This window comes from Vigna umbellata, chromosome 4 (genome assembly GCF_029865625.1).
Source record: "Vigna umbellata cultivar VRB3 chromosome 4, Vumbellata_1.0, whole genome shotgun sequence".
Lineage (NCBI taxonomy): Eukaryota > Viridiplantae > Streptophyta > Magnoliopsida > Fabales > Fabaceae > Vigna > Vigna umbellata.
Genome location: NC_142168.1, coordinates 59628032 through 59640867, shown reverse-complemented (window position 1 = coordinate 59640867; position 12836 = coordinate 59628032). Strand labels below are relative to the sequence as shown.

General features: G+C 34.2%; 2 protein-coding genes across 8 annotated transcripts in view; both read left to right on the top strand.

Annotated features, from left to right (window-relative positions):
- Window positions 1-9862: 9862 nt before the first annotated feature.
- LOC148200736 (2-hydroxyisoflavanone dehydratase-like) lies at window positions 9863-10878 on the top strand. The gene is made up of 2 exons (XM_088113034.1): window positions 9863-10255; window positions 10855-10878. Exons 1-2 carry the CDS (start codon window positions 9863-9865, stop codon window positions 10876-10878), a joined length of 417 nt encoding a protein of 138 aa, XP_087969160.1.
- Window positions 10879-11493: 615 nt separating this feature from the next.
- Window positions 11494-12836, top strand: part of LOC148200735 (uncharacterized) — a 41660-nt gene continuing 40317 nt past the window's right edge. For 2 of the 7 annotated variants that reach the window (XM_088113417.1, XM_088113419.1), the window contains exons 1-2: window positions 11578-11900; window positions 12046-12100. The gene's annotated coding sequence lies outside the window, so the exon portion shown is untranslated. The other 5 variants (XM_088113420.1, XM_088113422.1, XM_088113418.1 and 2 more) reach the window with 4 other exon arrangements.

Genomic DNA, 12836 nt, shown 5'->3' with positions numbered 1-12836 from the left:
CGTAGCACCACCAATGCCCATCATGGATAATTAGGACAAACAACTACAACAAATAAAATATCTCACCATAAAGTACGAATAACCATAAACATACTTTCCAAATTAATTATATGAAATGTAATTGCACTAACAAATTCGGCATTAACAATGTCATCAAATCCGATGATATTAGACTGGAAGTAGTTGCAGTAGTCATTCAATGTCTAAACTTTGCGATTACTCTTTCTCTTTCTTGAGTCAATTAAAACATGGGTCTGCAAGGAAATCACATAGTTAGCTTTCATCTCTCATGTGAATAGAATATTAAGAGCATAAAATAACTATTATTTTAACCAACCGCATATAATGGACTAAAACATATCCTTTTCACTACTCTAGTACTCCTTCTTTCAAAGAACATGAACACGGATGTGCCAAACAAAATCCCCTACACAACCAAGAACTTCTTAATACTACACAATTCAACCGACATATAAACTAAATCATAAATTAACACACCAATTTTCATTATTACCATGTTGCCAAGCTTCATCCTAGGTCCAAAAGAATAACACTCTTGGGTTTCGAATGTTTGACCGCAAATTTCAGAAACAACCCTTCGAACAAAAATATCACATAAGTCAACATGTTGCATCATCACACTAGTCATAAAAAAATTTAAAAATTTAAAAATTGTCAAATTCATTACCTCCAAGGAAGCTTAAACGGAATAACCAAGTTGTACAAGTATTTTGGATTTACATTCAATAAATTATCATCCTCATTGTCATGATGTCGTGCCACAGTGCATACAAGAGGTGCAACATCCATAACGTCCTCCTTCTCTTCTTCGAAACAACCACCCACATTAGTATACCTGACTGTTTAAAAACATTGGCCTTCCCCATCTGTTCCACCATCAGCATGATCATCATCTGCTTTACCATCATCCCCTTCTTCATTATCACCTTCACCATCATCACGTTCAACATCAACACCACATGTACCACCTCTTTAAAAAAAGAAGGTTGGTCTGTTTCTTCCTTGCCAACACCTACCATTGTAGCCAAAGTTCTTAAATCTTTATTCATTGCAACCATTTTTCTATGGTTGTCTTCAATTTTCTTCATCACCACTTCTTCCCAACTCAACCCTAACTCATGTCCATCATCTTCTGGTATTGGCCCTTCTTCCAAATGAAGGGTCGCACGAATGATTGAGTTCCGACGATCCTCCTCCCGCAAAAACCACTCCCAACATATCTATAAACATCCAAATATAACTAATCATTAAATAACAAAAAACACAATTCATGTACTACATTTCGTAAAAATGTAAATAAAAATAAGAACTAACTTACCTCTTTCCTTTTAAACAAGTCCTCTATTTTATTTGACCTTAACTTAAGCGAAGGTCAATTTATTATTCGCGGGAAGATAATGTGATGTGCACCGTCCGCTAAACCCAAACGTTCAACCGCCCATGGCTAAAAAACAAATATTAACCAAAACGATAATCATATAATAAACAAATTACAGTCACGTGAAATGTAATAAAATTTTAAAATTCTTACCTGCAACACTGCAACATTCCCACTAAGACCTAGGTCCCTTATGTCACGTTGCCTTATCATCCTTGAAGCATTTCCTAAACTATTTACCACAAATGTGTGCACAGCTTTTGCCCAATTATATTGGTACAAATTATCGATGTTATCTAATACTGTAAAAGGCATGTTACCAACTGCCTTTGAATGTCTAGGAAAGTAGAAAACAATAAAACACACTAAAATATACAAACGACAAACACAATCAACATCCATGTCATTATTTTGTATTAAGAACTTTATCCTATGTATGACATCTTTTAGAGTGAACGACTTTGACGAAAATTGATGACAAACAACAACATCAAAGTTATCATCAAAATTTACATCTAAACCACTAACACCCAACCCTAAACCCATGCAAACATCGCCAACTGTAAATGGTACCATTGTTTGCTTCAAAATAAAACATTTGTTGCGGCAAACCCAACGTCTAACCATTTCCTTGAACAAAGGACTGCAGAACTCAATTGGTCTGTTCATATAAAGACACCACTTGAATGGAGTCTCCTCGATACGTGTCCTATCACTTTGGCGTAGTATAAAATTAATGTCGACTATCGGTTTTGTGTAACTCCATGCCCGCAACCGCAACTACAATTCATTTTCAAACAATAAAACCATCATAACCTCTTTTCAAACAAAAAAACCATCATAACCTCTTTTCAAACAAAGTTATAAGTTTTGATAATATTAAATATACTTACATTCTTGTAACCTTCTTTTTTTGTGCAATCCATGACTATCAATCCAACAAAATTACAAAAACAATGTAAGATTAACAAACAACATCTATAAAAAAATATAACACTACAAAATGCAATAGACTTCAATTATATGTCAAATTGTAAAGGATAAACAAGAAATGGACAACCAGACAATATCATTTATTTATATCAAAGGACCTTCTTAAAAACCCAATTCATCCCACCAGTTTTATTTCATCTATTAACTTATCAAATATCTATATTACAAGAAAAGCAGAAAAAGTTAAATTACATTATTTTTGGAGGTCCTCTATTCCATAAATTTTGGCACTTGGGAGAAACATTTTCAGTATCGTCAAACCAAGAATGTTTATGTTCTCATGTCCATAGTATCAATCACCACACAATTTATTTGTTCAACAAATAGTATTAACAAACCACCAACATCATACATAAATAACATTCCACCGCCATCCAACATGTCATATTTGTACAACTTACAAACACCATATCATACATAAGCAACATCATACATAAACAACATCATACATCTATTATAAATTCATTCCACTAAATACAAATAAACCAACATTTAATGAACACATTTGGCAGTGGGAACACACACGAAGAAAAATGTGTGAGTTGGACTAACAATCCCGAAAAGTCTTCTTTTTCGGCCTCTGTTCAGGCGACACTCCGGCAATGCTCCGGCGACACGCCGGAACTCCGGCAGACAAGGCACCGCGCCGGTCAAGGGAGGAAGAGGGACTCTATCTACCGTTCATGATTCCTTCTGTTCAGGCGACACTCCGGCAATGCTCCGGCGACACACCCGGAACTCCGGCGGACAAGGCACCACGCCGGTCAAGGGAGGAAGAGGGACTCTATCTACCGTTCATGATTCCTTCTGTTCAGGCGACACTCCGGCAACGGAGATGCTCTAGTGGCACTCCCACGACCACCGCAAGGGTCCGACACAGGGAAGGAAGCGGGTGGGAGGAATCGAGACACAAAACGTGCCCTTAGTTGGCTGGGTCGGAGGGAAGATGATGCCGTCTTCGTTTCATCTGCCAACGCCGAAGCTACGGCGACCCTCAATCGGAACTGGCTGAGTGGAAGAACATGGAAACTGGAAATACAAACTCCGAAATTTCAAATCTCTTTACAAACTCTTTTCACATCATTAAAAATTCTCAAACCATTTTTTATGTGAACTAACATTTATCCTATATCAAAATATTATTATGTTGTTCAAGTATCATTTCCCTTTATATATAACCTATTCTATATATTTGTGAAAACACGACTGGATCAAACCTAGGCCTAATGATAGTGATAATAAATAAAGGTTTAATACCTCTTTTGGTCCCTCGAAAGGGGGCAAATTTTCAATTGCGTCCTACGTTTTTTTCGATGTTCAATGTGTTCCTGACTTATGAAAAAAATGTGCAATTAAGTCCTTTTTGGTAACGGCGTTAATTTTTTAACGGGCCAGCTAACAGGGTGGACTGAAGTTTTACAACGTGGCTGTGTGAGGGTAATACGTGGCTGTGTAAGGGTAAACGTGTAATCATAATTTTTTGCGTTTGTATTTTGTTTGAATTAAGAACGAGAAAATAAAATTTTGAGGTTGTCGTGTAATCGGAATAGCTTCCTCTTTGATGGAGATGTTCTTCTGTAGCAGCCATTTTCCTCAACCTTCTCAAAACCCTTCGAATCTGCTCCTTCTTTCTGGTCCTCCTTCTTCGTTCGTATTTTCTTCTCACTCTTTCTTCATTTTCCATCTATAATTTCTTGTTTATATTTTTACCAGTGAACGAACGAATGAATCAATGTTCAGTGGGAAAACTTCTCTGCTTTTTTCAATTTGCATTCAATGTAGCACTTCACTCCCATCACGTCATCTTCATTTCCAACCGCCAAAGATTGGATTCCAAAACCCTTTTTTCTTTCGCAGGTCACCAATCTCTTTGCTTTTTTTTTCCTTTTCGTTTCTGCTAACTCGCTGTTTCCAATTCACTATGCAGATTTCAGCTTCAAGAACATCCTTATTTCAAGACACTTCCTCCACAATGATAAATCCCCAAATCATAATTTCTCTGCAACCCAAACCCTAACCTCTGATTTATTAACCACAATAATATACACACGTTTACCCTTACACATTACCCTCACACAGCCACGTATTAACCTTCCCAGATACGTTGCAAACTTCAGTCCACCTGTTAGCTCGCCCGTTGAAAAATTAACGCCGTTACCAAAAAGGACTTAATATAAGTCGGGAACACATTGAACTTAAAAAAAAAACGTAGGACGCAATTGAACATTTGCCCTCTTTCGAAGGAGCAAAAGAGTATTAAACCATAAATAAACATGACCAATGCTGACAAGCACTCTACAGATTTAATACAGATTTAATAATTGTGTCTGACAACTGTTTCCACGTAATATTGGTTGGGAAAATAAAATATTAGAATTTGAGTATGATTTATGGATTTTTAAAATACCATAAAGAGGAAAGATAATAATTAAGAATTTACATAAACAAAGTTTGAACCTTTTCCTTTTTATGTTTACTTTTGTAAAATGTTTACTTTTGTAAAATGTTTACTTTGTGTATGGCTCAGACAGCTTCATGAAACCCTGTGAACTACAGAGCACGTGCAGCAGTTAACAAGTGAGTTAAAATGTCTTACTCTTTTATATTGTTTTTCTTTATCTTATCTCTTCTACACCAATCTCACTCCTTTTGCTATTATATCAACAACTACTTTTTTATATAACGTGTCTAATAACAGAAGTGTTTTTGTATATGAGACACTGTACTTTATAGGAAATTCCGGAAAATCCGGCTTTAGGATGCTGGTGGGGTGAGCATATTATGTCTTTGGACCATTCGCATATGTATATCTTGTGGTCTCCATTCAATTGTTGGTACAATTATAAACCTCCGTGCTACTTTCCCTATAATAAAATATTAAATTAATTTTTACATAATATTATAAAAAGTTAAAATAACTATAATACTGTGACATATTAAAATCCTAAATAAATATGACACGTAAGAATTAATCTTTTTAAATTATTTTTTATTTTAATTTTTAATTAAAATAAACTTAATTATTATGTTCGCCCCAAATTTATATTAAGATCATTAATTCATAGTATGTTTACCACGAAACCACTCCGTGTTCAGTATTTTATAATTTAAGGCTACTTAAAATTAGAAAAAGGAAATAAATGATGAATTAATTAGTATTTAAATTTAAAATTAAGAAATATATGATTAATGTTATGTGGTGAGTGTGGATTTAAGTAATATACATATGAGACGGTGTGATAACCTTTTATAAGATTTTATAAAATTTTGAAAATGAATTGTTTAATGTTGTGAAATAAAAATGGTGGTTAGAGTGAAAATGTTAGTCATAATCTACTATTTTGTATGAGTGAGTGACTAAGTAGAACTATGGCAAGAATTATAATTTACTTTTGATGTGTGATTTATTAAGAATGGATTATGTGAATGTAACTAACCTTACGGAAGGAGTATTTCATTGAAGGTGATGTTTGTAACATCCCAATTATATAATAACAAATATTACATAATAAAGACGTCATCATTCAAATATAGAGAACAGTCAGAATACGACGTGTAATTTAAGTGCGAAATTACAGTCATCCAAAATAAAAGAAACTGAAAATTTAAACTTAAACAGTTTATAGATTCGAACACTACGCGTGTTCAGATAGGAAATTCCTAAGAAGACTACTCCGCAACCTCAGTATTCTCCAGCTCTTGCTCCAAAGGACTCTCCTCGACAACATCTGCTCCCATCCAAGTGGATGATCATCGCCAAAGGAACATATCCATACGGCACACAACACAAACAATGCAAGGGTGAGCTAGATACAAAAAGCATGTTATCATACATAGATTCATATAAAGAACAATTTATGCATGCTCATTTAAACCACAACTCACACATTCACACGACTCATCTAGATTTGTATAACTGTCGAACTATTGGTCGTCTTTGCACTTGCATAGTTCAGCTGGTCTTTCTCCAACACTAGCAAGGTGAATCCCCCAATCTGTCTATGTCTAAATTCAAAGACTATAGACGAGGATCTCCCTCTACTCTCACCACTCACAATGTTCTTCTCTACTTGAGTATGAACAATGCTTTGAGTTTAGGGATAGACATACCATTTCAAAGCTCCATACAATTATACAGAAACAACCACGATATTTCACACAACCACTTTCATCCATCTCTCCCCGAGATGTCCGAATCATTCTCAAATTCATCATTTACAATTACAATCAGGTCGTCACAGTAATTTGTCACGTTTCTCACTCATTCACATACTTTCACAGTATATATTTCAAACATTTGTACACATAATTCAATTCAAGAGAAAATAAACTTAGACAACATTGTAGAATACCATTTGGATGACCACTATTCACCGAACACTTGTGGAACGAACGTTACTGGACGAACGTCGTTTTCCAAACATCAAGCCGAACCCTATTTTGGACGTACGTCATTCACCAAAATGATATGGACGAACGCTATCTGTCGACAGCCACATTGTCGAACACAATACAATTTGAACGAACGTTAAGAGATTTCAGCCGAACGCTAAAACCGAACGTCAAGTTATACCGAACATTAAAACGAACGCCTCACTGGATTAAACTCTATTCCACCGAACGCTAAAAATCATAAATATCCATGAACGAACGCTTATGATTGAAACTTAAGAATCTAAATTAAAAACGAACGCTCTCAAGCGAGACTACTCCATCAAAACCGAACGCTCAACAGAACAAGACCGAACGCTCAAGATTTAAGCTTAAGACTATCAAATGAAAACCGAACGGTCAACATTGGTACCCAAAAATACTACGTTAAAACGAACGCTCATACTCTCTAATATACTAAGGCCGATCGTTAAACTTATAATATCCAATTATGACCGAACGCTACAAACTACTTAAGAATGCTTACTTAAGGCCGAACGCTCCCAACAAAACCGAGACTGAACGTTCACCATCATAATCAAACAAAGGCCTAACGTTCATAATCAGAATTAAGCCAAGACCGAACACTCACAATTAGAATATCTCCTCAAAACCGAACGTTCAATATTTTAAACAGAAAATATCAAATTTAAAACCGAACATTATGATGACTACTTCACTAAAACGAACGTTCGAGCCCTTAAACTAAGAATGTCACATTATACTAATACCCAAAAACGAACGTTCCAGATTCAAGCCTGATACTACTAATTTTACCAATTTAATAACGAACGCTCAAAGTCCATTATTCACTCAGACGAATGCTCTAAATTACTATTAGAGATTACCCAATTAAAACCGAACGCTATCATTATTAAGAGCAAACACTACACTCATAGGACGAACGCGAACGCTCGTCAAACTGAAAACCGAACGCTCAGCATATTTTGGCCGAGCCACTAATTGGTCGAGCCTTTTGAACGAACGTACTAATTTGGCTGCATTGGGCGAACGTTCAGAAGGAAAATACCGAACGTTCAGAAATTGGTCGACCAAATTGTCGTACCCCGTTTTGGACGAACGGCGTTTCTGCAGAATTTTGCAGAATCGCAAGCAGGTTTTCCAGAAATTGCAAAACCCGTTTTTCATCCCCAAAATTCCCAGATTTGCTTCAAAGACAGTAAAATTCAACAATCAAACGAACAAAATCTAACTCCCCTTACCTCTTGAAGACTTCCTTTGTGAATTCTTTGAATCTATCCCCCTCAAGATGTGCAGCACCAAGCAACTCCAGCAACTTTGAACTTCTCCTCTTTCACTACTTTGCAGCAAGAACTTCTCCCCCATTTCAGAACCCAGTACCCCCTTTTATTTCCTACGTCTACAGCTTTTGTTGAATGGTGCCAAACATGAGAGTAAAACCTGGACGTTTGTCTCCCTTATTTTCCAAATAAAACAAAATCCCACCTCTCCCTATGGCAGCTAGTGTTTCCCAGCACTGATTGCTCCCCCTATCCCCTTTTTAAAATAATAAAATTTTAGGTCCTTACAATGTTACGTAGTGTATTAAGAGAAACCTCAAAGAGCCTATTATGGTTTTGTTATTCATTAAAAGAAGATATCTAATTGTGATAGTCGAATAAGATTGTTATCTAGAACCATGAGGGTTGAATCATAAGAGTTGTGTTGTTTGATAAATATTTGATTTTGATAAGAATTGTTAATTTTAAATTTAGATATGAATTGTTACATGTATTTTAAACCTTCACTAACTTATCCTTGTGAAACCCACCAATCTTATATGTATTATGCACAAGTAGAGGATCAAGTTGATGATCCTAGTGGGGATTCTACAGGTGACCATGATGAGCAACAATGAGGCTATAGCTCTATGAGATGATATAGGGGATTCTTTATATGTACATATTCTAGTATCCCTTTATCTTTCTATAAATATATTTTTTATATCTTTTGATAAATAAATTGGATCATAGTCTTCAACTTTATAAATAAATTGGACATGTGTATATAATTGCACATTCTTTATTGTCAATAACTAATTATACAATGATGTAATTAGTAGTATAATATCTGTTAATTAGGATAATTAATTATAGCCTCATAATTTCATTACATAATTACATATTTCATTAATCTTCGAGTTGCAGAGGAACCCTAGGACTGTTGTTCTCACACTCTGATTTTGGGTCACCGTTATTCAGTCTCAATGACTCTGTGGTAAGTCCAAAATGTTGTTCCTTTAATATATATCTTTATTTTTTTGGTGTGTAGTGGTTTAATGTTGCGGTGATTCATAGAGAAGAAGAAGTTCGAATGTCTAAGCATCTTTCAGTGTTCGATGTTGTAGATATGCTGAATTGGTGATTGTTGTGGTAAGTAAATTTTGTTCATTCCTAAGTGATTTCATTTGTAAAAAAATGAGAAAATCCTAAATCCTTTTGTTCTTTGGTATTTCGGGCACAAAATGGGGTTTTGTTTGGTTGGTGTGTTGTAGAATACTTTGGTGCATTGTTAGGACATTGAGTGAACATTAAGAGGCGTGTTAAGGTATGTTTACACAATCTTTAAGGACTATGACATATAATTTATATTAGGCTTAATACCTCTTTTTGTCCCTCTTTATAAAGGAAATGTTCAAGTTTGTCCTACCTATTTTAAAAAGTTCAATGTGGTCCTAAGTTGTGAAAAAAGTGTCCAATTAAATCCTTTTTGATCACGACATTAAATATTTAACGATCCAGCTGACATCATAGAGTGATCTGTGCAACGTGGCTGTTTACCTTCATAATGTGACAGTGACAGTGTTTTTCATTAAAGTTGACGTGGCAGTGATTAAAAAATTCTGAGTTAGGGTTTGGGTATTCGAAATCGTGATTTGGGATAAACATTTTGATCAGTTGCGTCCCATTCCGATCAAAACAACACCACCAATGAAGATCCTTGGCTGATTTCCCACGGTAATTTCCAAAGAGTTTTGGGGGGGACAGTGCAGGTGGGAACATAGTTCACAACATTGGCATGCGTGCTGGGACTGAACCCTTACCTTGTGATGTTAAAATATTAGGAGCTATTTTCTCCCATCCTTACTTCTGTAGTTCGGAGCCAATTGGATCCAAAGCTGTTACAAGGCACAAACAACGTTTGTTCTATTTAGTTTGGGACTTTGTGTACCCTTCTGTGCCGGGTGGCATTGATAACCCCATGGTCAACCCCTTCGCTCCTGGGGCACCAAGCTTGGATGGACTTGGGTGTTCCAAGATTATTGTGTGTGTGGCTAGCGAGGATAAAATTAGGGATATAGGGGTTTGGTACTTGGAGGGTGTGAGAAAGAGTGGGTGGCAAGGAAAACTGGAACTGTTTCAAGAGCAAGTGATGAGAACGGAGAGTGTGATTTTGCCGTCGAAGCCCTTGGTTGAAGAAGCATCAACGGAGAATCCTCCCACGATCATTTTTTGTTGGCTCTGTTTTTCCTTTCTAAACACTGAAAACAGCTATATTGTTGTTAGGTGTAAAAATTACAAGAACTTGACAATTAAATGTAGTCTTAGAGTAGTGTGGGGCTTCCTTTTTCTCTCTCAAAAAGGGCAAACACACAATTTGGTCTGCAGATTTCATCACCCAATTTGTATTTTCAGTTCTTCCAAAATGCTTATCCCCAAATCGCGATTTCGAATACCCAAACCCTAACTCAGAATTTTTTAATCACTGCCACTGCCACATCAACTTTAATGAAAAACACTGTCACTGTAACGTTATGAAGGTAAACAGCCCCGTTGCACAGATCACTCCACGTTGTCAGCTGAATCGTTAAATATTTAACGTCGTGACCAAAAAGGATTTAATTGGACATTTTTTTCACAACTTGAGACCATATTGAACTTTTTAAAAAAGGTAGGACGAACTTGAACATTTTCCTTATAAAGAGGGATAAAAAGAGATATTAAGCCTATATATTATTAATTATGTATATGTTTTATATGGTTTTCTCTGGTTGAATTTGTGTGATATAGAACCGCAAAGTATTCCAAGGGTAGATAAGTGGAGGAAGCTTTTGGGATTCAACAAATTGTTTACTTTGATTTATTTATATTATACAAATGATATGGTTTACAAATCATAATTAATAGAAGTAAAGTTATTAGTCTTTGTTTGTAACGATCATTTAGCACATGTAACTAAAATCATTGTTTTACAACTTAAAATAATATATTTTTAATTATATTCATTGAATTTTCAATTAAAATAATAATATATCTTATTGTATCATTAAAAAAATTATAAAAGAATGTAATTATTTTTAAAGGATATAAAAGTTTTAATATTTGGCATGATATTAATAAAAGAAAGTGATAATGTAGAGGGTTATTTATATATGACGTACTCTATATATTGGTGGAAACACGGCTGGATCACACCTAGGCCTAATGATAGTGATAATAAATAAAGATGCCAATGCTGACAAGCACTGTACAGATTTAATAATTGTGTCTGACAGCTGTTTCCACATAATAGTGGTTGGGAAAATAAAATATTAAAATATAAGTATTATTTATGGATTTTAAAATACCATAAAGAGGAATAAACAAAGTTTGAACCTTTTCCTTTTTATGTTTACTTTTAAAATATGTTTACTTTTAAAATATGTTTACTTTGTGTATGCCTCAGACAGCTTCATGAAACCCTGTGAACTACAGAGTACGTGCAGCAGTTAACAAGTGAGTTAAAATGTCTTACTCTTTTATATTGTTTTTCTTTATCTTATCTATTCTACACCAGTCTCACTCCTTTTGCTATTATATCAAATATTTTGATAATATTTTTTTTATAATATCTTATTTATGTATAATTCTGTAATTGATTTTGATCATTCAAATACGAAAACAATGTTAAAATATTAGAAAAAATGTTGTAATAATTGTGTCTGACAGCTGCTTTTATCTTCAACTCATTTACATATTCAACTCTGTGTTCGAAAGAACCCCCTACTCTTCAAACTACCAACTTTCATCCTCTGCAGAAACTCATTTTCTTAAATATGCTCAGTGCAACACAATCTGTAAGTCTTCTTCTATTCTCAACACACTTTTGAGTTCACACAATCTCCTTTTCTTTCTTTTTCATTATTTAACTTCTTCAACTTTTCTTAATTACAAGGATTTCTGAATTATTCAACCAAACTCTACAACATCTTTTTTCTCCAGGAAACCCTGTAAAAGACTCAGATGCATTAAGTCAGAACTATCAAATTCATACAAGGTAAAACACTATGATATATATACACGTGTGTGTCTACAGCTTCAGTGACTCACCTGCAGTACAGTTTTTTTTTTTCATATTTCTATTTTTTTATTATTTATGTTCATTATGCTTTACTTAGTTTAAATTATGACTATTATTAATATTATTTTTGTGAGCATCTTTCTTCTTTAAGAATAAATATGTGGAAGAGTAGGAACAAGAAAGTCATTGAATTTGTTTAAAAGTGTTATAAATATGTGATGCATCCTGTGATACTCTCAAGTATAAATATGTCATTGAAATCATAAATAAATTATTTAAATTTTATATGTAGAAAAACACATTATGATAAAAAAAAAATTTAAGAGACAACTATTAATAAAAAGAAGTAGAGAGACTCACAAAAATCATTAACTTTAGACAGCCACCAACCCAGCGCATAAGCCACCATTATTTCAATTATTATTTTATTGGCGCTAAGAGATATTTGCCCAACACTCACAATTTGTCAACACTTCTTGAGTGTTTTTATTTTCATTTTTATGAAGGATTATAGTTTTTTAAAATTTTCTTTAGGGATATTACATTTCTGGGTATAATATCTAATATGAAAAATCAAGCACCAGAGACAACCCAATTAAGGTTATGACAAGTACTTTTAATTTTTTTGATAATATTAATATTTTTATTTATTATAATAAAATAAATAATTAATATAATACTATAAAAATAAAAGTTAAAAATTAAATTTTCA